At 43.9% G+C, this 26,955-nt stretch overlaps 1 protein-coding gene across 3 annotated transcripts; it reads right to left on the reverse strand.

The window, feature by feature from the left end:
- Nucleotides 1-77: 77 nt before the first annotated feature.
- On the reverse strand, nucleotides 78-26,710 carry LAPTM5 (lysosomal protein transmembrane 5). Of its 3 annotated transcripts, none has more exons than XM_030039749.2 (8): nucleotides 26,513-26,710; nucleotides 16,446-16,539; nucleotides 7,313-7,389; nucleotides 6,492-6,620; nucleotides 5,837-5,959; nucleotides 5,188-5,283; nucleotides 1,834-1,926; nucleotides 78-861 (listed from the first exon to the last, which is right to left on the reverse strand). In XM_030039749.2, exons 1-8 carry the CDS (start codon nucleotides 26,597-26,599, stop codon nucleotides 787-789), a joined length of 774 nt encoding a protein of 257 aa, XP_029895609.1. In that variant the 5' UTR covers nucleotides 26,600-26,710; the 3' UTR covers nucleotides 78-786. The 3 variants fall into 3 exon arrangements, with proteins under 3 accessions (XP_029895609.1, XP_029895608.1, XP_029895610.1); XM_030039748.2 differs by having other exon boundaries at nucleotides 5,837-5,962; nucleotides 26,513-26,707; XM_030039750.2 differs by lacking the exon at nucleotides 16,446-16,539 and having other exon boundaries at nucleotides 5,837-5,962; nucleotides 26,513-26,691.
- Between the last annotated feature and the right edge of the window lie 245 nt (nucleotides 26,711-26,955).

The following is a 26,955-nucleotide window of genomic DNA, read 5'->3' on the forward strand; positions in this document are numbered from 1 at the left end:
AAAGCAAAACTATTGCTTCTTTGCAACATACTTCAGGCAGCAAGGACAACGTTGGTCAGAAATCAGACAGCAAAGTATTGAAGCCATTAACATTTTTTTTAATTGAAACTCATCTTTCAAGTCACACTAAAAGCAAAAAAAATGCAAACACTCAGGTATAAAATGGCAGAGCTGTGACAATTCCAGCATGTTGTATATTCTGGAGTACACACTATTAATCATCACCATAAACTGACAGGATGAGAGCTGCGTCATAGTTCATTTGAAATCTTCATTATTTTGCTGATCCCTTTCCTGTATGTTTCTCATTAAAAGGTACTAGTTAGCATAGCTTCAGGGTGGGACTATCTCAGTGAAAAGGTTCTTGCACATTTTCCTCCCATTCCACTTCCTAAATGTCTCAGCTGCTGAGTTAGATGTGAGACAGATGAGAAACAGCATCTTGCTGGCATAAAGCAAGCCTGACAAGGGATTCAGGCCAGTGCCTACACTTCACATTAGCCAGATGTCAGAGGCCAGTGATGGGAACCTCTGTGGTGCCTGGTGCCAAGTTTATTAAAATTAGCTCTGCAGCTTGGTAGTACCAAGTCAAAACTGCCAGTGTAGAACAAGGCGCCAACTCCAGTGGTTCACCATTACTCTTTGTAGGCTCATAAAGCAAGGTGGATTGTAAAAAGCACGATACTGCTATAAAGTAAAGACTTCTCAATGAGGCTGACTATCTGAGAGAAGGGGTAAGAGGCACCAACAGCAATACAGATGTCATCTTCTCTCCATGAGTGCAGCTTAGATTGCTACATAGGGTGGTGGGGATTCCTTGGAAGGCAACTCTAAGGCTTCCTCATACGATGGCAGCACAGCCTGAAAGAGAAGACCATTAGTTATGCTTTGGGGATCACATGAAGGATTTGAAGTGGATTTGATCTTGGATGTGTTTCTCTACCTAGTTCAAAGCAGGGTAAAAGAACCACATGGGCTGTAAGACATAAAGGGCAGAAATCCAGAAGAATTAGAGGTCAGTAGCACTTTATGAACCACTTTGCTGCCAGTCCTACCTACTTCTCCCAAAGCATGGTTGCAATAAAAAAAACAAGGCTCTTTAACACCCAGAATATAAGCCTCATTGCCCAAGCAAAGAAGCTAAGCTCAGATGATTGCAGAGGGCCATGATGCATGCACAGCAGGGGCACACACTACTGGCAAGACAAGGCTCATCATATTTGCCAAGTTTCAACAAGACAAAAGCCAACACTTAGCATTCCATATTCTTCCTCTTTACTTCTCGTCCATCTTTACAGTATCTCTTATTTTTGGAAGGTCTTCAATATCTTTCCATTGTGTCAGAGCAGCTGGATGCTACTATTAAAGAGATCACCAGTAATCTAAGGGAGGACATTGATATTCATTATTTAGCAAACTGTTAAGGTGAAGTGCAGTGCACCAAATCTCTCAGACATTGAACCAGTGAAGGGTGAAGACAAACTTAATTTTAAACAAGGGTAGCATTATTAGGCACAGAAATCAGAGTTCAACTGAAATTAAAAAAATATCTGGAACAGAGAATACAAGCAATATGTTCCCGTTTTCTGCTTTGCCTGAAGCTTGAGTTTCAGGTTCCTTGCAGGTACCATTGACTTCGAAAACTTTTATACAAAAGTAAAGTTAAAGGAATATAATATAATTGGAAACTGATTATTAGTACTTGTTAATGCACATTTGAAGGGTCAAACTATCTCTCAGACCACCAGAGAATCAAAAGTAGGGATCATTATGCATCTCATCAGTCTAAACCATACCTTTTCACAGTATAAATCTGAAGCAGTCTTTACTCACCTTTTCAACTGCTTGTGGGTCGACTTTCACCTCCTCTCTCTTGCTGGCTTTAATATGCTTAAAGCAGCTCAGGACACATTTGAACATATAGGCCTGAAAAGGAAAGGGAAAAGGAAGTCTGCCATTGCATTGCAAGTCAACAAGAGCATTTCCATTTGTGCCACCAGCCTGCTATCGTTCTACTCTCTTCTTTGGAAGTAGAAGTCTGGGACCATATGTCCCAGGGCCTTAAATCAGTCTCTCTTGATCCTTCACTAGAAAGGTGACAACTCCATCTATTTGGAACAGGACACTCGTGTGGGAAGTCAATAGGACTAGTAATACCATTGAATATAAAGGCACATGCTTAAGACCCCTGAGAGTGCAATGTCATCAGGTAGGAAAGGAAAGGATGTCTTTCATGTTATTTTTCTGAGCAGGCTACAAAGTTTGGCTGTCTCAGAAAAGCACCGTGGGCACAACATTCACCACCCAGAGATCCAAGGCTCCCTGGTCAAGTAGGACTGACCTGAAAGGTCAGTTCATTCAACAAAATCCTATACTTGCAATAGTTACACTTTTCTGACAAGACTGCTTTGCACCTCACAGAGTTACAAGATGCAATAAATAAGAGCTTTTCTGAGAAAAATGAATCGATTTACGGATTGTGGCACAAGAAAATAAGCAAGGCCTGTGAAACATACCATATTAAATAAATATTTTCCCTACTCTGTGCAGCGAGGCAAAGTCGTGTGCCTCTTATTTTTATTGGCTTAAGAGTCTACTTTAAAAACAGTTGGCATTTTCAAAGGAACATAGGGAGTTATATGCCCTGAGAACAAGCCATGTAGCTTAGGATTTCCTAGAACAATGAGGACTGTTTGTCTTGACACAAAGCCAAGACAAAGAACGAAAACAAGGAATGAAGTATCTCCATTGAAGGAATCCATCTCTCAAACAAACTTCCAGAGATGAGGAGTTAAATCCAAACTTTGACCACCTTTAGTGAATACTGCAAAAAACTTCCCCATTCCAAAAGCCTCTTCATACAGAGAGCAAACATGCAAGACACTGAAGCCATCATATAAACTGTACAACCTCCCCAATCCGTGAAAGAACCGCCCCCCCCCCCAAATCATACAACAAAAAAATCCTTTCTTTGATTTTGATTCTGTAAGAGTTTGCTGCAGTGCCAACCCAATATCTGCACCGAATTCAATGAAGTTGACTTCAGTTAAGACTGCTGCAAGCAAAAGCAGGTTTGAGCAGAATACATTAGTACACGCAGCTTATGTAAAGGCAGCCAGTGACCTTGGGATCATCCCATTACTGGCTAACTCAAAACACTCAAGAGTCACTGTAGGATACCCTTCTCCACACTGAATTGAAGAGAGAAAACTTCTCTGGCAGCTGTTGACATAATAAGTGGATGGGAAGCTTGTCCTAGAGGTCAGGAAGTGAGTTACTTCAGAAGTAATTATGTTAAACCCTTTCTTTCATTTCCTATCAGAAATGTTTCATTCCCCTTGGTTTCTGCATTCTTATCACCATGGTGGTGGAGGGGGATGACTTTATGATACTGAGGTGAGAGAAAGATGACTCATGGATACACAGATCAGCAACGGAGACTGCTCTAATGGTGCTATGTGAGCATCACCCCTTCACTCACTCTGCCATTTGAATACTTTGCATCTCCAAGGAATTTAGACTTGAAGAACTGATATCACCATTGGGGCTCTACAAGTAAACATACAACCAGCCACCGCACCGGTAAGAAGCTGTGAAATTGCATGGAGAGACTTCCACGTTGCAACAGGACAAGATCCCTGCAACGGGTGCTGTTATACGAGAGAAAGGAGGTAGAGGAGCGTTACCATCCCCTGAGCATTGTCAGAGAAATCTTTCCCGCTAAAAGGGTGAGCAAAGTCTTGCAGGTCTCATATGAGGTCACTGGCAGAGGTGTTCAGTGAGTCAGGTGCCCCATCTCTTCTCCATCTGACAGACCACCTTTTAGCTGAATTATGCTATGGTGTGGGATGCAGATAACTATTTGGAGACAGTAATTGCAAGTTGGCAGGCAAACAGCACCGGATGCACAGAAACAACATTTTAGTGTAAAAGCAATAAATGCTTGCGATGGGTCATTAAGCAAGTCAATTTATGCTAAAAGGTCCTGGGCTAGTCCAACATATTTAGATACTACCTTGGTGTGGGCATTCAGTGAATTGAAACTGAGATTGGCCAAATGGCCTTTTTAGGTCTAAAATATTTCATGTTTTTGCCATGTCCCTCGTCAGATCTTTATCACTTGGAAGGAACTCTCTCATGAAAATGGTTTTGCTACACATGGAAGAGGGGAGGGGTTGTCACTGAGTTTAAAGGATGGGATCCTAATAACTTGTTTTGGGGAGTTTAGTAGACCAAGGAGTACTTGTGCCTGTCCATTGTTTTTTTAATTATCCTCCCCCCACCAACCCTCTTCCTACAAACTCCAGCGCAAGAAGTCATTGCAAGTTAAGCAGTCTTGTAGCTAACCCTGTGGAAAATTCAAATCAACCCATTTGCCAGGTCAGTGAGATTTCTGCTGAAGACCCACACTGCCAGCTGGGTTTCAGGGTTATCTCCACTCCTATTGCGCAGTTTATGCAAATATTAAAAGATATGCTAAAGTCATGTCTACAGTGCAATCATACAAGACACTCCACTCCACACTGGCTTGTCTGGCCACCTGGGAAGAGTCTGAATAAAAAATGCTTTCCAACTAATAAGTAGCATTTTTCACTGTGGGAGAATCTGCCCAAGTACCTGGAAAGATCTGGTTTTCTTAGCTGGTCTGAAACCCCTCAGTGAAAAACCTGTTCTCTGATCCATTGAAGCAAGAAGAATAGAAACCATCTCACAGTGGAGTTTTCTGAGATGTAAGCAGGATTTAGCAGCTCACGGGTTTTAATTAAATTTCAGGGTATCAGTGTGCATAACTCCGCTTACATCAGTGCAGATACGGCGACTTACCCAAGTGGAAGATCTAACCTGCTGCTTAATGATCTAATTTATTTTGGCACACAATAGCAGAAGAGTTTCCTATATTTGTTTTCAAACATCTTATCCTTCTAAAGATGAATGGGCAGTAGTATTTTCTGGATATAAGAGAGATTTTGCTTTATAACTCACATCTGCAGAAGCATAAAACCGGTGATTTGAATATTAAATCTGTCTCAGACACTATGCAGAGGCATAACTCCTGTTATGCCCAAGGAGAGACCAACAAGGCTTTCCAATGCCCTGGTAGATTTGAGAGAGAAGTAAACCCAATTTCTCCTATCCTCCAGGCAAGACGACTTCATTTCAGCCTCACCAGACCCTGCAGCCATTTACCTTCAAGAAGAGGACAGCAATGAATGCAATGGTGAAGGTGACCATCACCTTGGCATATTCCTCTGTTGGTAACTTCCCCAGGGTTGGCAAAAAGCCCTGTGAAAAGAGAGAGAGGGTCTCAGTCATAAATGCTTGTTCCCTCTACCAGGGTCACACAAAGTGGTGGAGATCTCAGCAAGTTTCTCAGCCTGCCTCTCAGAAAGGTGGGACAGGCCACCTTCCTCTCCTCATCAGAAAGAGTATGGGATATTTTTTATCTCCTACTGTTTACACCCCTTTGGCAAAGATTTTCAGAAGACTATTTAAATGAGAGCTAAAAGTATGACTGTTTAATAAAGATGAAAAGTTGATGCATTTTCAATGCATGCAGGCAGGCTCTATCCAAATCATTTTGCTCTGCAATTTGCATCTATAAGATTCTTACAAGAAAAACAAGGTGTACTTTTAAGAAACACATGCATAAGCAAGCTGCCAATCAAGAACATTGTGTTGGTAAGAACATATGGAAAATCCTCTTTTGTCATCAAACAGAGCAGTTCTGGGTATACTGTATAGATCAGAGAAAGTTTACTCTGTCTTAATAGCCACTGAAAGAAACTTCATAGGGATTCACAGTATGAAAAGGCAGTTGAGCTTGTTCATAACCTACCCCATTGTCTGAAGACTTGAGGCTGAGATAGGTGGGAACCTCCATGTAAGAGCTACAGAGCGTGAGAATACTCAGGCAGAAGTCCAGCAGCTGCAGAGCCAGGAAAGGGATCTTGGAGTATCCCTGCTGCAAGAAGGGCAGGGAACAGGAATTTGGTTATGATTACAAGACTGCATCACTTCTATAGATTTTCCATGTTTTACACAGAGTCTGTGCTTTGTTCACATTGACAGCCTAAGCTATTTAATTCACTTATACTAGCCAAAATTATGAGCAAACCTTCTTGTTGGGCTGATTTATACAAGCTCCACAGAAAAGGCCTCTAGCTGGAGCAGTGATATTTCTAGCTTATCTCCAGCAAACCCCTCCTAGCACAGGCATACCCAGAACAACCTCCCCAAAGCCATGAGAGAGAAAATAAAAGCAACGGAAAGATTCCCAGACATGGGAAACTAAACAATGTCCCAGCTGTCACTAGTTTTCCTTATGCACCCTCTAGCCCCCAAGGATTGCATCTTGTCTCCAGCCAGTATAGAGACTACCTTGCCATGAAGAACTGTGGCCCAAGATAATGATCCTTTATTCCCACATTATGCATCCGTCTCCATCTCATAGAGAACAGAGAAGACCACCCCAGAAGTGAGCCGTTACCTACCGTGTGGCTAAGGGAGGACACAGAAATGATTGCTGGGACTTGTATGTAGGAACTGAACATTGTTAGGAGGCTAAGGAGAAAGTCCATGACTTGTAGAGCAAGGAATGGTATCAGGAGACGTTCCCTCTTCTGAGAAAGAAAAGCGATGCCAGTTATTTCTATTCTGAATGGGACAATGAGACCAGCTATCAATACCTGAAAGGACATATATTAAGGTACTCCAAGCATAAATACTTTCCTGGAATTTCTGCATCTAATTCCACATACTGTGGTGACAATTGATTCAGAAAAAAAGAAGGGCATCAACGTTGATTTTTTTCACTTCCTTGGAAAGTTTCTGTGAATTTTCACTATGTGATGTTGACACTTGATCCCATCATTCAGCTGTCCCCAAAGTTTACCATTACAGAGAAAGCTGGGTAACGACACCAATGCATGGTCATTTCTTCCCCTAAAATGGGAAATGAATCGCCAGTGTAACAGAGGAGTTACAGTTCCCCTCCAGGATCTGACTTGCAAAAGAGCAAGGAAAGGAGACAATAAAACAACATTTCCAAATCGTAACATTTCCATTCCTTAACATGAAAAATAGTCTTGATGGAAATGTCACCCAGATTTGGTAAATCTGACAGCAGCCTTGTAGATGAGCCTGTGACTGCAAACCAGCCGCCTTCCCCCTGTGTAAGAGAGCAGAGACATTTGTCTGCTTTTTTGATCACACTTCAGCATTTTCACTGAGCATCCTCTAGTCCCCTCCTCTAGTACCTCCCAACTCAGAGACACCTCAGCCAGCAGCTAAATGTCATTTGTGGAGAACATACCTTCACCACACCAAGAAGGAGGTGGAAGCTGATGACGAACAGCATGATGATCAACAGGAAACTGGTGATGACATCAGCTAAAAGTAATAAAAGTAATTACCACATTACTAAAAGCTGGAGCCTAATGTCCCAAATCAATCATACCTCTAAGGAAGAGTTAAAGTGTGATAACCTGGCAGAAAGAATTGTGTATGTAGGGGAATGAATGCCACACAGCTGGAAGGTAACCCTCTTTTCCCTTTCTACACCCACTTTTTCATCTGTCTTTGAAGCTTCTGTTTCTTTAGCCACCAGGTTGAGCAGACTGTCAGCTCAGGCACGTGGGAGCCAAAAAACTTTATTGCCCAGGCTGCAGTTTTAAATATCCTAGGCTACAATATTAAGGTAAAATGAAGTAGAAAAAAAGGCAGAGTGCTTTTAGCTAATGATTAATAAGTCTGAGTTGGAAATTATTTTGAGATTCAAAAGTCAAAAATTGGTAAAGCAACCAGCAGTGAAATCTGGTGAAAGATCTGCAAGATTCGCAAGCAGACAAGAAGCATGAGTTTTAACCACACACCATGGGTATGGACTACAGTTTCACGGTGAAATATCTCACCTCCACTCTCTGTAGCTGTAGGATGCAACATACACATTAAAAATAAATATGTGAGGAGAACAACATGAGACAGTTCTACCTACAGGGCTGAAAGTAATGTCAGCCGTTTTGGGTACAGAAAGGTCATCTCTTACAAACATGTAACTTCCTACTGAACAGTTCCCAGGAAGCAATTTTCCCTCCTGGTATTGCAGGCTGCCCTGATGATGACTACCAAAACCTTGCTTGCACTGTACAGTATGGACATTTGGTCTTCATAGCAGTCTAGACAGTGTGAGGTTTTCTTAAAAGTTGGTTTGCTTCTAAAAAAAAAAAGGCAGCTCACTCCAAAGACAAAACACTGCTACTTTCTTTATCTGCCTCTGCTTACTGTACAGTCTTTTACAGTGCCTCCTCCAACTCACTCTCTGATTTCTTTCTTATTGCTTTACCTGAGTTTAAAATAGCAACAGTCTGTTTGGGGTCTCCAACTCCCAAGTGCTTGAATAAAGGACTTAATTTTATTAGGAAAGAGCCAAACTTTTAACTCTTCTGACTTTTTAAAAGAAACTGATGCTTTCCATAGGTATGTTTCTCAAACATCAGGAATGTTTGATTACTGGTTCACTTTCCCCCCTGCCAACTGCCCAATTTATTCCACGGCTATTAAATAAATCTAGTACCTAGGTCTATTTTTTCCATTACCCCCTTCACTTGCTTTCATAAAGAAACCTAGAAATTGTGCTTTAGCCTGTTGGATCCCTGATATGTTCCAGCTGTTCTGAAATCCTTCACTGCTCTATATTACCCATTTTTTCACCATGAAAACGCCCCTCCATCTCCCCTAGCTTGAGTGTTTGCCTATAGCTTTGGTACCACATTACATTTTTAGCGGGTGGGGGAGTATTTCAGTGCTTGGCCATATACCAAAGTGTCCTTTACTCACTTCCTAGCTTTGCTGACAATAAAATAATATTTTATACTAAAATAATAATAACTATAATAAAATAATTTACAAAGCTATTGAGGCAGAGAAACCCATCCCTCTTCTTCAGGTAGACACCACCAACACTGTTGTTTACAGCAACAAAACATTTGCAGCAGAGCAGTCACAGCTATATCATAATTTGCCCAGTTAGTTCCTCTCTTGGAGGGAGCAAATACAAACAGTCAGCCCAAGTCAAAGGGAGAGCCATGCTGGAGAAGGGCAGACCTACTGCCCAGTGCTGCCCACGACAGCTGGCAGGAGATGGGCGCCCATTAGATGCAGCAGCTACAGCATATGCAAACTGTCAAGTAGTGCATCCAGGCTCTGCTAAGCGATGTGGGTATGGATGAATGCCACTTGAAGAAAGGACCAAATATGATAGTGAGAAGCTCTGGAGCCTTTCCAGGGTTTTAGAGGACCTGCCTGACAGCTGGGCTGAACCACATCTAGCAGCAAGGGCAGGTGGCACCAACAGCCACGTTCCTTACATCTGTACTCTGCTAGCAGAGAGTACACTTTATTTAATTTAAATGCATTGATACAAAATCATAGGATGGTTTGGGTTGGAAGGGACCTGAAAGATCACCTAGTTCCACCCCCCCGCCATGGGCAGGGACACCTTCCACTAGACCAGGTTGCTCAAAGCCCCATCCAACCTGGCCTTGAACACTTCCAGGGATGGGGCAGTCACAACTACTCTGGGCAACCTAAAAGATATTTTAACTTCCCTTACTGTCTTCTCAAGAATTAGCAACACGCTTGAGTCTCCTATAGAAATGAGATCTGCTGATGAGGAACCTTTAGTCTGAAAAGAAGCTCTGACCAGTACTTCATTCCCTGAGGATGAGAAGCCTCTTCCTTTCTGGGGCTCAAAGAGAAAAGCCCTTTGAGGAGGCTGCATCCCTCAAAGAAGCAAGAATAGCTTATCTCAAGAGAGGGAGCAGCACTACATGAGTTGCTGCACGTGGAGGTGTCAGACATCCAAGACCTAAGGGAGTGATCAAAAGTATCCAACAAACACTTAACTTACATCAGGCAAAAAGTTTTGGTAGCACAAACCAAGAAAATAGCTTTTACTTATAACCTGTTTAAAAAAACAAATGCAGGATCTGTTTACGACAAAGTAATGAGAATTGAAATTCAGAAGAGGAAGAAGTCTTAGGAAACAGCAAAGAAAGAAAACCCAAATCCAGCAAAGCCTGAACAAGAACAGAGAGGGCAATGGAGAAAGGGCTTTCCTGCAGAAGAGGCTGCTCACAGCTTTGCAGCTCACAAGGGTCATGGGAGGAGCCTAAGCTCCGAATCAAAAAACCAAACCCACCTTTCTGAAGCAGGGGAGTAGAGACAAGACTGTGATCTGGTGCACAAAGAACCAAAGATTAACACAAGGACAACATAAACTTAAAACAGAAAGGAGCTTAACAAAGATGACAGACTCAGCCTTTGTAGGAACAGCCATAAAAGGAGGCAGTCCCAGTTCCATTAAACTCCAAACTGCCTGAAGCCATTTTCCCTGATTTTCCTCCCAGAACCAACCATCAGAAGTTTGCCCCAGAGAGGATTTATCTCTTTAGCACAGTGTTTCCTCGGATTCGAGACAGCTGTGTTTTTCTGCGTCTTTCTACATGGTCTCATGCTCCAGCTCTCTCGGCAGGCTCACTAATTAATTGGGCAACTGGCCGTTGCTTCTGCAGGCTAATTGCCGGCAGAACCCAGCTGAATTTTCCAAGTGGAACCTAGATCAAAAAACCCCTAAACAAAATAACAAAGAAACAAAAAGCCCACAACCCTACAGACACAAAGGGATGGAAAGAAAAGGAAAACCAAAACAACTTTCCACTCACTGTCTGCCTCCTATTTGTTCACAGCAAATATAGTCATCCTTTCTGCTGGCAGCAGATCTCTCCGTTCCAGGGACATTTTAGTACCAATGGATTTGATCACAGTAATCAAAAATTTTACTTAAACAAAATGACTTCTTCCTTTGTGGGAGCACATTTAGCAGATGGGCTAAAGAAGTGACCCCCTTAGATAGTGGTAGCTGCTGGCTCTTAGCCCTGTCTGTGCAAACCCTCCATGAGATGGGAATGTGGTACACATTATAGTGAGGCCAAATGCCACCTGGAATACTTTGTGAGGGATGGCAGGCTGGCAAGTTACCTTCCAGAACCAGCAGTAGATCCCTGGGGATCCCTAGGGTTTGAGGTGCTTGCAGCCATGGCAGACCCTAGAGACCGGATTACTGTGACTAACAGGCTCTTTCCATGCCTAGCATCTGTTGTCCAAAAATATAAGACATTAATTTTTAAGTTTCTTCAGTATTTGCTTTCATGCTTAGTTGGCCTCTGTAGGATGAATGTTTGTCTCTTTTGTACTTAAAACCCCTCAGAAAATGACAAAATTTAGGAATCTTGAACCAAGCTTGAGCACCTGTATAATCTCAAACACAGGGGCATCATTCCACGGTTTTCCCCTCTGTTCCTCCTGCATGTTCATCTGGGTGCCTATCTGAGGAATAACCTGTTTTCCCTACAGCACCTTAAAAAGCACCAGAGTATTCAGTGAATAACAGGGTTTGTCCCTGTAGAAGGTGCATTGGCTCTTTGAGGGCTGTTGCTGCAAGACAAGAGGCAACTGTTACAATATAGGAAATTCCAGATAAAAGGAAGAAAAATCTTACAATAAGTGATGCAGTCTTGAACAAGGGTGCAGAGAGGTTGTGGAATTCTAATTTTGGGGAGTCTGAAAACCTCAACTGGACAAAGCCCTGGGCAAGCTGCCCCATCTTTGGAGTCAGCCCTGTTTCAAGCAGGAGGTTTGACTGGAGACCTCCAGAGATCCACCTTACTTTTGCTCTGATCTGATGATTATAAAATCAGTCAGGGAAGAAATGTTGCTCCTCACAAAGTCTGCTTCACTCCTATAGCCCTAGAATATCCTACCTACAAGAATATTTCAGTTCCACAACCACCTCCATGCTGGCGGTGGTACTTTATTGCTGGCAGAGAGTGTGGTGAGAGCTTGCCTCCTTTGAGGTGCACCTTTTTCCAAAAGCATACAGGAATAAACAGCAGCAGCAAATAAATAAACATGCTGTTTCTTATGCTTTTTCTTACTCAACTTCTCAGAGACTACCTGAGTGTCCCAGAGATCCCAGGGAATTTAATGAGAAGTAATATATATGTGCTGTGAAGTAAATGTGATTTTTCCTTGTGGAGGTGGTATAACCGGACTGGGGGGCCTCTGCAGAGCTGCACTAGGGATTTGCAATGCTAGTAAGTAGTACCAAACCCCCCCACCCATCCAACACGAAGAGAGAGCATTTATTTGCCAAATGTCTATTTTTTATTAACTTCACATCAGGTTTTTTGCCCTGAATGTAGCCAGGAGGGACATTGAATGAGTCCTAATATTTCTCATGAATGCAGAGAAACCCCTTTTTATTTTATGGCCCAATAAACTGGCATGGAAAATACAAATAGGGCTCATAAAACTGTGGTTTAACAGTTGCATTCACAGATTGTCAAGGACGGCAGTGTCTGATTTGGTGTTGCTGATAAGCTGCAGGGAGCTGTTTCTGGACAGCCACATTCAAACGATGGGCAGGACCAGCAAGGGGAAGAAGCCTCCCAGTCCCTTTAGCTGGATTCACTTTTCATCAGAGAAGGAGGGAATATTTTTTACATAGGAAATAGTATGCATAGGATATGATATACACTGTGCACACGGGTCTTCAGGCATAACTGAGGTATTTTTCTTGGCTAACTGCACAGAAATTAAAACAACTTTTCCAGTTGTAGTTTGTCCACAGCCTCAATTTTCATAGTCATTAATGAAAAATAAAATTGATTAAGAATCAGACTGTACACAGGCATGAATTGAAGACATCCTAAAGATCTGACCTATGGCAAGCAGTGGAGTGTAATCTTTTCAAGGCAGAAAACTATTCATTTTAGCAGCTTAGAACTGGCAAGGAGGTTTTAACTGAAATGTTTTGGGGGGATTGCTTTTTGGTTTTATTTTTCCAGCAGGAAAAGCTAGTCTGCCAAAGCTCATATGCTTTTGGGATTGAAGCACTACCAAGAAGTCTTTTGCTAGGAAGGCTTCTCAGCTCCAGGATGAGATTTCTAATAGACTGGAAATGGGGGAGGCTGCATGGGAAATGCTCATCCAAATTTCTGCTCTACGTGAGGTAGAGCATAGACATGAGAACCTAATTCTTCCAAATTGCAACTGAATGCCCCAAATCACCATGCAGCAAAGTTTGTCTCCTGTTCCCTCTGCCTGGCCAAATGAATCTTGTGTTATTTCTTAAATGTTAGCTCGGTAGTAAATTTAGATCTACTTTAGCCAACATCCTGGCATTGACCCATTGACTAGGGGTGGGAAAATCATCTTCAAGGCTCCCAAAGACAAAGAAGAACCTGGGTCTTCTTCCCTTTTTAAACAAACATTTTCAGTAGGTCTTATATTAATTTCTTGGTCAACTTTCATTGAAAAGCAAATTTCAGAGGAGTGCTTTCAGTCCTGTGCTGCCTATGGCATCTTGTAAACCAAGACAGCAAGGGGTAGCAGGCTGCAAGGGACAGAGCATCCCTCTTCTAAGGGCAGCTGACCCAGTCACCCTTCTCATTACCCTGTCAATTGCAAAAACCTACAACAATTCCAATTTTCCTTCCCCTCCCTGACCATACCTGTGGAAGTCGAGGCCCATCCCATACCCTCTTTTTAAGGCAGCAAAACACACTGCTGAGAAATCTTGGCGGAGCTCTGATTTCTTATAAAAACCCCTATATGTATTTTTTCCAACTATATCATGTGAAAAGCATTTTTCCATAAACCTTGCCTTATTTATATTCTTGGTCCATGACTACAGCGTTAGCATTATATATTCTGAGACGTGCTTTAATCTGGCAGGATCTACAAATAGAGCAGCAGATGCTGAGGGCATCGACAGAACCTCTCCCCAAATTGTTCTCCAACTCTTCCATCTGGGTTTTGAAGTAAAATTGAACTTTTTGTACTGCTTTGCTGTATTGCTTCCCTGCTAGTTTCTGGAAATAGAAGGGTTGCACTGTGTTTATTCCAACTATAATCAGAAAACACAATCTCCCAAGCACAGTCCTTTGAAATGCTTGGGAAGAGAAGCCAAGTGGAAGTGCTGGGGATTTCATTATAAAATGTTCCTTTTTGTGTAGGAGGCAGTGGAAGAGGGGGGGGGGAGGGGGAAGACCTGTCATTTTGATTGTGTGGGAAGAGGGGAAGTTGTTAAAAACGGGGCCAATTTCACTCAGAACAGTTCTATTCTTAAAGAAAACCCTCCAGATTTGCAGAAATGTACGTCTTGCTTAGAAAGCATATAATGGTTTTGTATGGAAATTATCTGAAAAATCTCTCTCAACAATTTGTTTATTTTTCTTCAAAGAATATTTTACTTGGATACTTGAGGAAAAGTAAAAATTATTGGCCTTGGATGATCTTTCTGAGAAAAATAATGAAAAACAATTGTCATTTTTACGTAACTGTGTCTGTAGGAAAGTAATCTGATCTGCAAATACCATGTTCAGTTTTCAGCAGTTCAGATCACTGTAATAGTCAAAATGCATGTGCATACTCCACCATCAGGAAAAATTATTTCCAACTATGCCCATGTCCAAGCCAGGTATGTCAAAACAAAACAAAAAATCAACAAAAAAAACCAAGCCCAAAAATGGAGGAAGACCTTAAGGTCACACTTGCATCATGTTCTTCACTTTTCATCTGTAAAATTAAAACTAGAAACATGTATCACAGAAATGGAAAACTGGATTCTCCAACCTGTGTTGCGCTGATCCCAGCCACCCGGAAAACGGTCCAGTTTTAGAGCCTGTTCCATGTATTGTGTGTTGCTCTAGTGGGAAAGCTCTGCAGAAAGCATTTTCCAAAGCAGTCATCATGCAAGTCTACATTGGGTGTTGAGTCACAGCTGCAGAGGGACCTCTGTGGACCACAGCTAAGCAAAGTAGCCTCCAACCCACCCAGACTGGACTACTTTGGAAATAATGCCCCATGTGAAAGATGTGAACCATGACAGCAGACCCTTGCTCGGTCTCCTATCAGCAGGACTTACCCAAATTTCCATTTTCCGTTCACTATTGATGCCTTTCAAAACAGCCTTGGTGGATCACAGTGTGCCTCCTAAAACCCAGCTGGGCTCTTTTGAAAGATGTGAACCCATCTGTTAGCAGTAACTTCACCCAGACAGTGACTATGCCTGTTTTGGTGCTTTCCACTATGACTCCTACCTCAGGGACAAGTGAGTTTGGGATGTGCAGGAATCTGCTGTACTTTGTTTCCTTTTCCTCCACTTACAACGGGCCTCCTTGTGTGTGCTTGCAGCCTGGGGAAGGACACACTGGAAAAGCAGGGAACAGGCAAGTCTTTGCTGCTGTGAGTTGCATTTTTCTCTGACTATGAGCCTTCTTTGCAGAGAGAGACAATGCAGGGTGTGGAAGCCTGGTTTCCATCTTTCTGCACACAGCAGAGGGTTATCTCAACTTGTGGTTTTACATCGAAAAGTGACTAAGAAAAAGAAAAAGCACCCTCTGTTTGTTGCTTGCAAGCAGCTTCATGCGTAATTAGCCTGGTTAAGTAATATTTGAAGTTTGGGGAGATACTTTCTTTTAAATGGCACCCCACATGAGATAGCTGCCAGGTCTCTGAAAGCTAAGCTAGATCCTTCCAAGATCAAGCAGCAGGAAGTCAATCATCCATGATGAATATGATGCTTGTGACTATTTGTGGTATATGAAGCAGCCTGGCTGCTCTTCCAGACAACCAATGTTCTGCAAAAAACACCAGAGGTTGGGAAAATCTGGGGATGGGGGCCAAAGGGACAGGGGGGAAAGGGAGGTGGGCTGGTGTGGCCCTCTGAAGTGCCTTCAGTTGTGTGGCAGGAGACCCCCTGCACAGCATGATGGATGATGAGAAGAGGATGGCTCCATGGCATAGAGGGCAGGGTGTTGGCGGCAATGTCAGGTAGCCCACACACCCATGGGATGTAGTGTGGGGCTGCAAGTTCTCCCCACTCTGGGACCCTGAGGTCACAGGCCGGACTAGGTCCGTTGAGAGGCTGGTCAGACACTTCAGTATTTTCCTGGAAAACACCCAACACATGAAGGAAGTAAACAGTGTGTGTAAGGCTTAAATGGTCTACAGTTGGTGAAAAGAAAGAGAAAGGGAAAACAGGATTGTCAGATTAATGCAAAATGTATTGTAGAGGGATTGGAAAGGCTGGAGGAGTATGAGGTTACTGGAGAGTTTGGGCTGAGGGCCTGATCCACTGAAATAAAGACAACTTCTCTGGGCTCCACACTGGTCCCCAAAAAGCCAGCACAGTCATGGCCTAAACCAAAATCCAAATCTTTAGAGCCTAAATTTTGTCTCTGGGTCTGAGCTTTTGGCCCATGTGCTCTGAATACCACTTTCCAATTTTCTTTGATGAAAAAGAAAGAGGGACCAATGCAGGACCTTGGGCTCCTTCTCAACCCCACAGACTGTTGCTGCTTTCCAGCATCTCAGTGACCTACCAATTCTGTAGTAATCCTTGTCCAGGTCTTTGCAAAAGCCTTTCCCGCTTGCTACCTCCAGGGAGTACTCAATCAGCAGCAAAACACTCATAACCTAGGAGAACAAAAGCAAAAGACAATTCAGTGGGCCTTGGGCCAACTTCCTGTCAACAAATTTGTTTCCATGGAGCATGCAATGACCACAGTCCTAAATGCAGGATGGGTGTCCAAGTGAGACAGTCATGAAGGGTTTAAAGTCCTGCACAAGGAAATGTTGAAGCAGAAGTTATCAGTTTATTAATGGTTTCAGTTTACTGTCTTTTTCTGCCAGCTTCTGAAAGAGGATGAAGAAATTAGAAAGTTTATGAGTTTTGTTTCAACATTTTTTATCCAGAAAGTCCTGGCTTTACATTTTGAAATTGCAATGTAACAATAGCATTTTAAAGTATAAAAGAAACACAAAAAGAATAAAAATCTCTCTATAAGTCTAGCTATACTACTTCATTGACAGAAACATCATTGTCCTTTTATTTACTTGGGAAAAATCTCCAAATGTGCTTTTTTTCACATTGAACCAAAATTATTTTCTCCAAGTTTCCAAATTGGACTATCAAACCCTAGACTCCAGGGTTCATTCCATTCTGAGTTTAGCAAGCTGTGAGATGGAGTGAGGTCTAGAGCTGTGGTCTCAGTCCTAGCACTGAACTTCTATATCCAAACAGCTATGATCTGCAGCGAAAAATCAATTTCTAACCCCCAGGTTAGGGAGAACTCCTGTTGCATGTGGGGCACTGGGCAGTGAAGGGCTGCAGAAGACCTCCATAAGGCTGGAGACCTTACCTTGGAGCACCTCAGACAGCAAGTCCAGGGTATTTCTGTGCAAGTAAAACCAGGAAATGAGTAGCCACAAGACCAGACAGCCCACCACATCCCTCCTTGGGACAATCCCACCCTACCAATGTGTATGCTACAGACAGTGCATGCCAAGGGGACCAAACTTGTTGCAGATCCAAGAACAAGAAGTCCAAGGCCACTACAGAGCATCAGTCACTGCCCACACTGTTTTCAGAGCAAATAACACTTCTTGGGGTAAAGGACTACTGTGATGACATTTATTGCTCCTTCATCACCTTACTGACAGTTTCAGCACTGTATAGTGAGATGGCACATTTCTGACTGCACCATGCATCTCATCTTGTTCATCACTTTCTTCCTCATTCTCCAATCTCTGCTGTCCTCCCTCATGCTTGGTATGTCTTTTCATTTCTTCTGCATTTTGAGGGTGTAGCAAGCTGGAGCACAGCATGGTCTGCCAGTCCTATACCTACACCTGCACTTTCCAAAAGCAGCGTAGTGTGTACTGTATTATTTTAAAATTGGCTTAACAGTGTGGGTGGCTGGGGAGGAAGCCTGCTGTTACATTCCCCGAAGATGCAGGAAACACGGGCTTGTCACCCTGCAGCTGCGTCTCACTGTCTGATCAGTGATCTGGACAAGCTCTCTGATCTCTCTGCTACTGTGCAAAGAGCTGCTACTTCTTCTCTGCTTGAGCTTTACCCCTGTCCAGGAGGACCTCCTGCCACAACAACAGGGCACAGCCTGAGAGCAGAGAGGGGGTGTCAGACCAGGAGAAATGGATGGACCATTATTCCCTGGGCATTTTTTCCTCAGAGACGTGGGAACAGAGTCTGCAGGAGAGAAAATCCTAAGCGGTGCAAAAAATGGAGAAACCTGTCCAACATGACTCTCCATCTTTACCCCACCAACACCGGGTCCAGCATTGGGAGCACCCATTCTGCAGAATACCAGGGACAGGAGCCATCAACAAAAGCACTATCAACAAAAAAAGAGGTTGTCATGAAGAGGTGAATGAGAGAAGCCACTTTATCTGGACTGCACAACTACTGTCTGTGAGTCATCTGAACCACACACTGATGCAGGAAGCAAGTTTGTATCTGCCACCAAGATCAACACAGCTTGGGTACCATAGAGCTGAAACACCTTTTCCACAATAGCTATAGCAGCCTTTCATTTCAACAACAGCTTAAAGAAGTGATGCAGGCAAGGAGGAACCGGAACTGTTGTGGTCTGCACTCGTGTTTGCAAACTTTATGTATGGGAAACAGCACAAAACCAGCAACTGCAGGGAGATGAGGCAAACCTAACTGTTCAGTGAGCAGAAGAGATAATATTTTTTGTCTTTTGCAGAGCAATGGCTGGAGGTGCCATGTGAGATCCAGACAGAGTTCAGGCAGGAGTAACAGATGTGCTAGGGCTGTCATTGCAAGCAAACAGAACAAAGAGGCATGGAAAGAAAGACTTTGCATTGCCCCAGAAATGGGGAAGTGTGGCTGGGAGGGATGCCCTGCAGCAGAGACAGGAACTGAATGCAGACTCTCCCACTGTCTCTGCGTTAGCTGCAGCAGACCTGGAAACTATTTCAAACCCAAATTCATCAACTTTCTGTGCCACAAGCTGCAAGCGCAGTTTCCAGAAGAGCTGTAGCCCATCCCCCAGAGCCCTTTGCTTCTAGAGTGAGCATCCATCAAGCCACACTCTTGCTGCAGTGGGGACTGGGACCCTGTGTCCTACCATGAGTCTTCCCTCAGAATTTAAAATACTGTCCAGAGTCTGAGTTGGAAGAAAGGGTGTGTCATATTTTCTCCTGGCCTGTCTGATATCAGGTTGTTCAACAGCTACATAAGACACACTGCTTTTTTTCAGTTTTTGTCATGCAGAAAATGAACTTTGCAATTTGTTCATGAGCCCGGTAGGAAAAGGAGAAATATCTAGATCTCATTACATGGGGACACAAGAAAGTTAACATGAATTCAGTTTAATGTAACAGCATTTGAAGTCCCATGGAAGCACTGAACCTTGTCAAGGATGACATTGTATCAATCTGAAGTTTCTTTACACCTGACAGTCTCCCCTGGGATGTAAAGCATCTCTTAACTAACTACACATGAAAATCACATGCTGACTTCAAGTGCCCTAATTTGGCTGAGAGGTTCCATGTACATGCTCCTGAAGAGATTTAATTTCCTTTATTGCTACTGTTGATCACACCCCTCAAATGTCAACATGGGAAATATAGGAAGAAATTGTTTTTTTTTCAGGTTGCTGTTAAAAGGAGGCCTGAGCAAAATGGATGACCTGAGCCCTAAATATCTGTTTCATTCCTGAAAGACCAGTGAGTGAAAGCAGGACATAAAATCCCAAATGCTCCCATCCCAGATGGATTTACAGCCAGAGCAGAGCCAGAGGCTAAACTTCAGTATGAAGAACACATGAAGAATCTCTAATATCTATCAAAGAGGGGAACAGTAGAGTAAAAGAGGCCCTGGTTTCCTTGCAGGTGTTGAAATGAGCCACACAACCAGACCAACCACAGTCACATAGAATAAGTACACATCAGATAGAAAACCCAAGCTCAACCTGAAAGATTAAGGAGAAGACTTTTAAAGTGAAAGTTGGTTTAAACTTTCCATTTAAAAGGACTTTTGCATAGAAAGAACGAGCCACTGCACTGCAATGAGATAAAACAGGCAACGATCTCTGTGCCTTTCCCTTGGCTCTCCATCACAAGTGCCATGTGAGGACCAGGATACCTCTCCATCACCTGACTTTGGCTTTGACATGCTGCTGCCTGGCACGTGACAATCCATTTATTCTTGTAAAGAATATACATACAAGGTGATGAAACCTCTACAATGGGCTGCTTGCCACAATTTGAGAAAAAGGTAGAGGAAGATTGATGTAGTGTCTGCCCAGCACTCCTTGGTCTGCAAGCCTGTATATATTCTCACTCATGATTCACCCTTCAGCTCCAGAAGAAACCAAAAGGTTCCCATTTCAGACAGACAGGACTGCTCAGACAGACATCCAGTTCCCTTTCTTATTGCTATGTCACAACAGGAGGGAGGTGGGCTTAAAATAGGAAATTTCACCTCCCAGCACTCAATTCACAGCTCACAGTGTACTACAGTCTCCCAACCCCTTCCACCAGCCAGCCCTTCTTATTTTATCTCCTACAGCTGCAACTTTTGGAGGGCACCTATCATGGTTTAACCCCAGCTGGCAATTAAGCACCACACAGCCGCTTGCTCACTACCCCCCCGACCCAGTGGGATGGGGGAGAGAATCAGGGGGAAAAAAAAAGTAAAACTCACGGGTTGAGATAAAGACAGTTTAATAGGACAGAAAAGGAGGGGAAAGTAATAACAATAGAATATACAAAACAAGTGATGCACAATACAGTTGCTCACCACCTGCTGACCCCAAGCTACGGTGTCCCCCAGCCAACTGCCTCCAGTTTATATACTGGGCATGACATCACATGGTATGGAATACCCCTTTGGCTCGTTTGGGTCAGCTGTCCTGGCTGTGTCCCCTCCCAACTTCTTGTGCACCCCCAGCCTCTGCTGGTAGGACAGTATGAGAAGCTGAAAAGTCCTTGACTTAGTATAAACACTGCTTAGCAACAACTAAAACATCGGTGTGTTACCAACATTATTCTCATCCTAAATCCCAAACACAGCACTATATCAGCTACTAGGAAGAAAACTAACTTTATTCCAGCCGAAACCAGGACAACACCTCTCGTCTTGTTGCTGCCTCCATTTAAAAGGAATCCTTCAAATTTCTGGGAAAAAAATCTGTAACACCAGAAAATTAAGTGACTTAGCCAAATAGTGTAGGACTGAGGTAGAGCCAGTCGTTAAATCAAGGCAGCTAAATTGGGGGTGTCTTGCAAGGCAGAATATTAACAGCATGACACATGCAGCCCCCATTCCCTGGTGAATAATTTTGCTGCAGCTGCAGTAGGGTTAAACTGCTGTTAGAGATTGTGTCATGTGCCTTTTTTTTCTGAAATATGTGCAGCTTGACTAATCTCCAAATAATTTATCTTTATGCACGTGGCCTTGGTGTGACGGCTGCTCCTTTGTGTTTTTTCACACAGAGTGTTTCTGCAAGAAGAGCTTGAAGCCACAATGAACTGGCGTCATCTGGGACAGTGACGTCCTGCTCTGACAACGCATTGGGGTGCTGAGAGGGTTTCTGACAGCGGTGCACGCAAGCAGGTGACACCCTTCACTTTGAAGGCAAATACCACCACAAACAAATGCTATACTTTCAGAGCCTCGCCTTTTCTTACTTTAATTTAAAAGTAGTTGTTGTGGCAGGGTAGGATGAAGTGAGGAGTGGTTTTGGTTCCCATCTGGTTTCCTTTCAAAACATTTTATCTTTTCCTTCCTGCTGCCTCCTTCTCCCCGTCTTGTTTGTGCAACAGAGATGCTCCAGGAGGACAAGGGAGCAGCACAGGGTCTGCTGAACATCTTGGGTCAGCCACAGCCTGCTGAAAGCGTGATGAATCGCAGCGCTGTACCAACACAAGTCACGTCCGCCGGTGAGGACTGGACCTGGCGAAGGTCCCAGAGATGAGACTCTGCTCCTTGAGTTAAAGAGCTGCCAAAGAGAAGAGCTCATCTGCGACTGAGGCCAGACCAAGGTACAGACATGCTGCTTTCTAAGACCTCCTTTGGCTCTAATCAAGGACTAGTAGCAAATGAATTGCAGGTTTTTTGCTCATGCTGTATGCACAGACGCAACTTTCCAGCCTTGTTCTTGAAGCTAATGTCAAATAACTTGAGGTCTGTTCATGCCCAGGAGGAGCCGACGAGCAGAAGGACAAATTCCTCCATGCTTCCTTTGAAAGTCACCTGCAAGTCACCTCACAACACCCAGTAAAGCTTTGCTAATCACACAACTCTGTCCCCTCCTTGTTCCCCTCCTTCTCCTTCCCCGATTGTTTGAGAATGTGCACGATTTATTTCAACTGTCTATGGAAAGATCAGCAGTGAGACAAATCTAATTTATAGAAGGACAAGACATCACCACAAAGCCTGAGAGCTTGTGTTTGATGGCATTACTATCACCCAGCATCACTATGATTCATCACTAGGACCCACAGCAATAATTTATACTGATACAAACCAACAGTATTGATGTAGCAAATCATCCAAGTCACTGCTGAGTTATAAATCCCCTTTTCTTTTTCCCCTCCCTCTGCCCAGCTGTAGCTACATGATCAAAAAGGTGGAGAAGAGGTAGGGAAAAAATGGTTGCTATTCTGTGTTATCTATTAAAGAAGTAAGAGAAGACAACCTTCTCTGAAAATTAAACTGTTTTCCAAGGGGTTCTATGCAAAAGAAACCCACTGAGATGATATGGTAAGTACAGACACAGTGGGATCCACAGGGACTTGGGGAGTTACAGGCTCTGGTATCACAATGACGGTTACCCTGTCAGGAGCCAGCAGCAGCAGGGTTGAAGACCTGAGGCCTCAGGCTGCCCCTGCCCATTCCCCATATCCTTTACTGGATCAAACCCGGTCTTCAAGAGCATCTCTGTCCCTTTAGTCTAAACCCAAGTTGCATGTTAGTTGCTAATGCTCCCTGGTATGACATGCGCTGCATTGATCTTGTACATCATGCTTGTGCATATCTTATGGTAATCACTATTCTGGCTTTGCAATGATGCACCACAAAGTTTCAGAGGGTGACCCCAAACCCTCCTGACCACCAGCCACATCCAGCTGGTCACTGCGATGGTGGTTGAACTGCACAAGAGCTGCCGTTTAGAGAAACGGGGCTGCTTCCTACCCAGGCAGCCCTGGCACTGGGGACTACCAATGTGGGCAGAGGGAGAGCAGAGCAAGGACCCAGCAGTGGCTCTGCAGCATCCGCTCCAAAAGCATGGTGAGATCCCATGCTGAGTTCATGTTGCTTGTGATCTGTCAGGTGCAGGATGAAGACAAATTATGCCCTGGAAGAGCAGAAAGAGGACACATGCAGGTGGCTTTGACTGCCATGTGAGAGTATGGTCCTCATTAAAATATCAGGTGGAGTTATTACTGCTAAGTCCTTTCCTGTGAATGTGCTTAGGACATGCTATGGGTGATGGGCAAGTCTGTTTTAAAAATGATCTCAGAGTCACGTTCATACTCAGTGCAGACTTGTCCCACATTAAAAAGGGTCAATATGTAGCTCCAGCACCAGACCCCTGATTGCCTATACTGCCATACTTAGCTTGCTCCCTGGCTTTGGTTTGAACCACTCCAACCACTTTTCTTCAAGACCAATCTACTCCAGAAGGGCCTGACTCCAAGCCAGGCAGCATTGCTTGGCTTCAGGGCCCAGGATCAGTTCTTTATCCTCTTTTAGTTAGCAATGCAGAGAATCTAAGTGTTTTGTTGCAGATACCTATCCTTTTATTTATATAGGATAAGGTAAAAACTACAACTAAGTATGCCACACATAATTTCTGATTTGAACTATGCCTCCACTAACAGTCAGGAGAGGGATAACATTCACAGTGATAAAAAAAGACTGTATGAAACAGCCTCTTCTCACAGAGAGCCCTGTTACCCTAGAATTTGTCAAACATGGAAAATAAATGTTTGAAAAGAAAATGCGAGCAGAACAGAGCTGGAGATTATTAACACAACAGCTAGTAAACATGACAGTTTTCATGTAACCTCAAGCTGAAGATGTCTCTGACCTACTGACTGCAGAGAACGCACAGGGCAGGGATCACTTGGTACCTGTCCTGCTTCCAACAACTTCTCTAAGCAGCTCTGCTGGCTGCTGTTGGAGACAGGCTGGGAGGCTGCTGGACTTTGGGGCAGACTCAGGACACCCGTCTTATGACTTCTGCCTTTGTCATTTTGCAAAAAGCAGCTTCTCTTGCCCGCCCTCAGTGGACCTTTGAACGCCTTCTTCAAAATCTTTCCCGTGAGTGCTGTGAAGGCTCACTCCAAGGCTCTCTGCCTTTCGCTGTTCAAAACTCACCTGATGTCTTCAACAGACCCACAAAACTTTTTTGAAATAACACATCTTTCATATAATGTCACTGGTAATTAAGTTTTCCCTGTCAGCTGGTGCTGGTGCACCGAAAGGTGGTGTCTCATTCTCCTCCATCACACACTGGTGCAAATCAGGAATTTCTATTGTTGTTAGTGGCATCACAGTGAAACACTTGTGAGAAAAAATGTGCCTCAGTTCAAAGCATTTGCTGACTTCTGAGAAAGACAAAGGAGGCTTTTTTACGATTCACCCTCCCAGCTAGGAAAAAAATTTTCTGTATCTCTGTTTCACTACTGATAACAGATAGCTCATGTCACATGGCGTGCTTGTAGCTCTCTGGAGAAAATGTGTTGTAGTTCCCTGTCTTGTGTTTCCCACCTTTGCACAGACCTTTAATTTTGCCAGCTCCTCTTCAGATCTTGGCTATACTTCCTACCAGAGTCCCATTTCTAAACAGTTCATGACCATCCCTCTGTGATGGCTATATGTTTAATTGGTTGTCAGAAATTGCTTGTGCTTTGCTGCAAACTCTCAGCTTTGATACGTTTCAATTTTTGTGTCTTGGGGTCATGAGAATGCACAAGAAATGCAGCAATTTCTTTTTCTTTAGAACACTGAGATTATAAGCTTTGAGCTTGTGGCAAAATAGGAGTAGCCTGCCCAGGGTGTAATCTACATGCTCAAAAAGCAGAAGGCAAAAATGGTTATAAAATTGCATGATTCTCATAATGTGTTTGAGGTCCCCAAATGATTAAAATATGTCATGGAAATGCCACTACAGTTCCTGGCTTTCAAGTAATGCCAGGGGAAAGACGTTGGTAGTTACATTGCATGAAGATGCAGTGTAGACCCAAGTTTCTCTGCTCTTCTGCTCTGGGCTGGCACGGGACCATCAATTGCCCCCAGCCAGCGAGGTGCAGAGATGCTGCACTGTGCCCAAGCACAGTCACCCCCCCCTGCCCACTGCCTCCAGCAACCCACAGTGCTGCTGACTCCCGGCGTGTTTATAAAACCCCATCATTCACGGAATGCTTTCCCTTTATCTTACTATCCAAAAAAGCAACTAAGCTGATCTCCAGATTTCTTTGCCTTTCATTTCATGAGTTGAATCCTCCACCAATCTATGCAGGCATGGCATCGTGGAAGTCAAAACCATTAAACCAGCATGTCAGACTGCTCTCTTGGATTTCTGTGAGTGAGGAAGGGGCTATGGTGCAGTGAGGGTTTGCTCAGGCAGCTTGGATTGCTCCTGCTGCCCCAGGAAAGCAGGCTGGTGCTGGAGGGGGCCCATGGCATGTCCTTCCCATGCGTGGCATAGCTGCCACAGCTGCCATGCCCAGGATGTATTTGCAGGCTACAGCTCCCCTCCATCCACTTCTCCTGTGCAAGGAGCAGGTTAAGAGCCCCCGTTAACAGTTATCACCCTGCAGGCTCCCAACCTGTGACTGTGCACACTGAGTGCAACATATGGGATTATTTTAAGTGCCTCTGCCTTGCGAGAAACCACATCCTCAGTATGACTTAAAGCCACCTGAAAGCACCTCTGTGCAACCGGGTGGAGGGGAAGAAATGCCCCTCCAGGCTCTGCTGCCTCTGCTTGGTGCCATCTGCAGCCACCCACGAGCAGTTACGCCAGCTGCCTGGCAGCTGAACGCAGCCACAGATCCAAACGGAAACTAAACCGGTGCATATAGTGTCCAACTGCCCGTAGAGAGAGAAGTGAGGCAGCTTTGCCCACCCGCCCTTTGCTTGCCTGGGGCCCAAATCCCTGCACCCTCCAGTGACCCATAGTTTCAGCACTCCTATAGTTTCCATTGCCAATGTGCTGCCCAGTTTCTAACCAACAGGTCCAGGTAGCCATACTGAGCCCTGGCCAAGCTTACACACCCCTGCATGCGTAAGAGCTCCTGCATTAAGCTGCAAGGGAAAAACAGGAGACAGAGTGAATTTCCATGAGCTCCAATTGGTAGAGCCAGGGAAAAAGTAGTTAAAAAACCCTCCCAGTACAATAAATTTCTTCCTGCCCCCCCTCTCCTCACGCCAACTTTTCTTTTGTCCATCCCTCTTAAATAATTGGTTTTTCTCTTTTGGGAACACAGAAAAGTCAACAGTCAGGAAACCTTGTGATCTGCAATAATTACACCTTCTGCAAAGATTACACCTCTGCCTCTCTTTTCTTGTGTCACTCTCCCTGTCCCCCCTTTCAGTCCTGTAACTTACCATGTGGAAGATCCCTAGAGCAACTGTTGCTGTCTTGATGTTGAAGAAGCAACATTTGGGGGGCTCAGTGGTAGTTTGGGCAGTCATTTTCTGATCCCTCTGCAGAGCTGTGAGTTAATGAGGTTGAATTTGCAGCAACCGCCCCACCGAAAAGCGAAGCGAGCAGTGCAACTCAACTTCCTTCCTGGTCTATAAATGTGTTAAGTCATCTACAAAGTCACATGAGGTCTTTGATTTCTCAATAATAAAGAAAGCAAAATTGTGTTTCTTTTCTAACAGATCTTTAACTGCTTGCACATCCCAGATGGCAAATGTAAGCACAAATGCTGCTTCGGGCAGGTGGTGTCCAGCGAGTGAGGTATACAGGGAGAGGAGAGATGCGAAGCAGGGTGCAGCTTTGTCCTACAAAAATCATCACAAACAAAAGCAGGGGGCCAAGAATT

The sequence above is a fragment of the Aquila chrysaetos genome, chromosome 16 (genome assembly GCF_900496995.4).
Source record: "Aquila chrysaetos chrysaetos chromosome 16, bAquChr1.4, whole genome shotgun sequence".
Taxonomy (NCBI): domain Eukaryota; kingdom Metazoa; phylum Chordata; class Aves; order Accipitriformes; family Accipitridae; genus Aquila; species Aquila chrysaetos.

Bases quoted from the DNA above. Each gene is read 5' to 3' on its own strand.
- LAPTM5 (XM_030039748.2), bottom strand. From the start codon at position 26,599: ATGACTGCCCAAACTACCACTGAGCCCCCCAAATGTTGCTTCTTCAAC. The intron at 7,390-16,445 runs GTAGGTCACTGA...TATTACTTTTAG, and splicing joins CAAGGATTACTACAGAATTG to CTGATGTCATCACCAGTTTC. The intron at 1,927-5,187 runs GTAAATGGCTGC...TTTCCTTTTCAG, and splicing joins TTGCTGTCCTCTTCTTGAAG to GCCTATATGTTCAAATGTGT.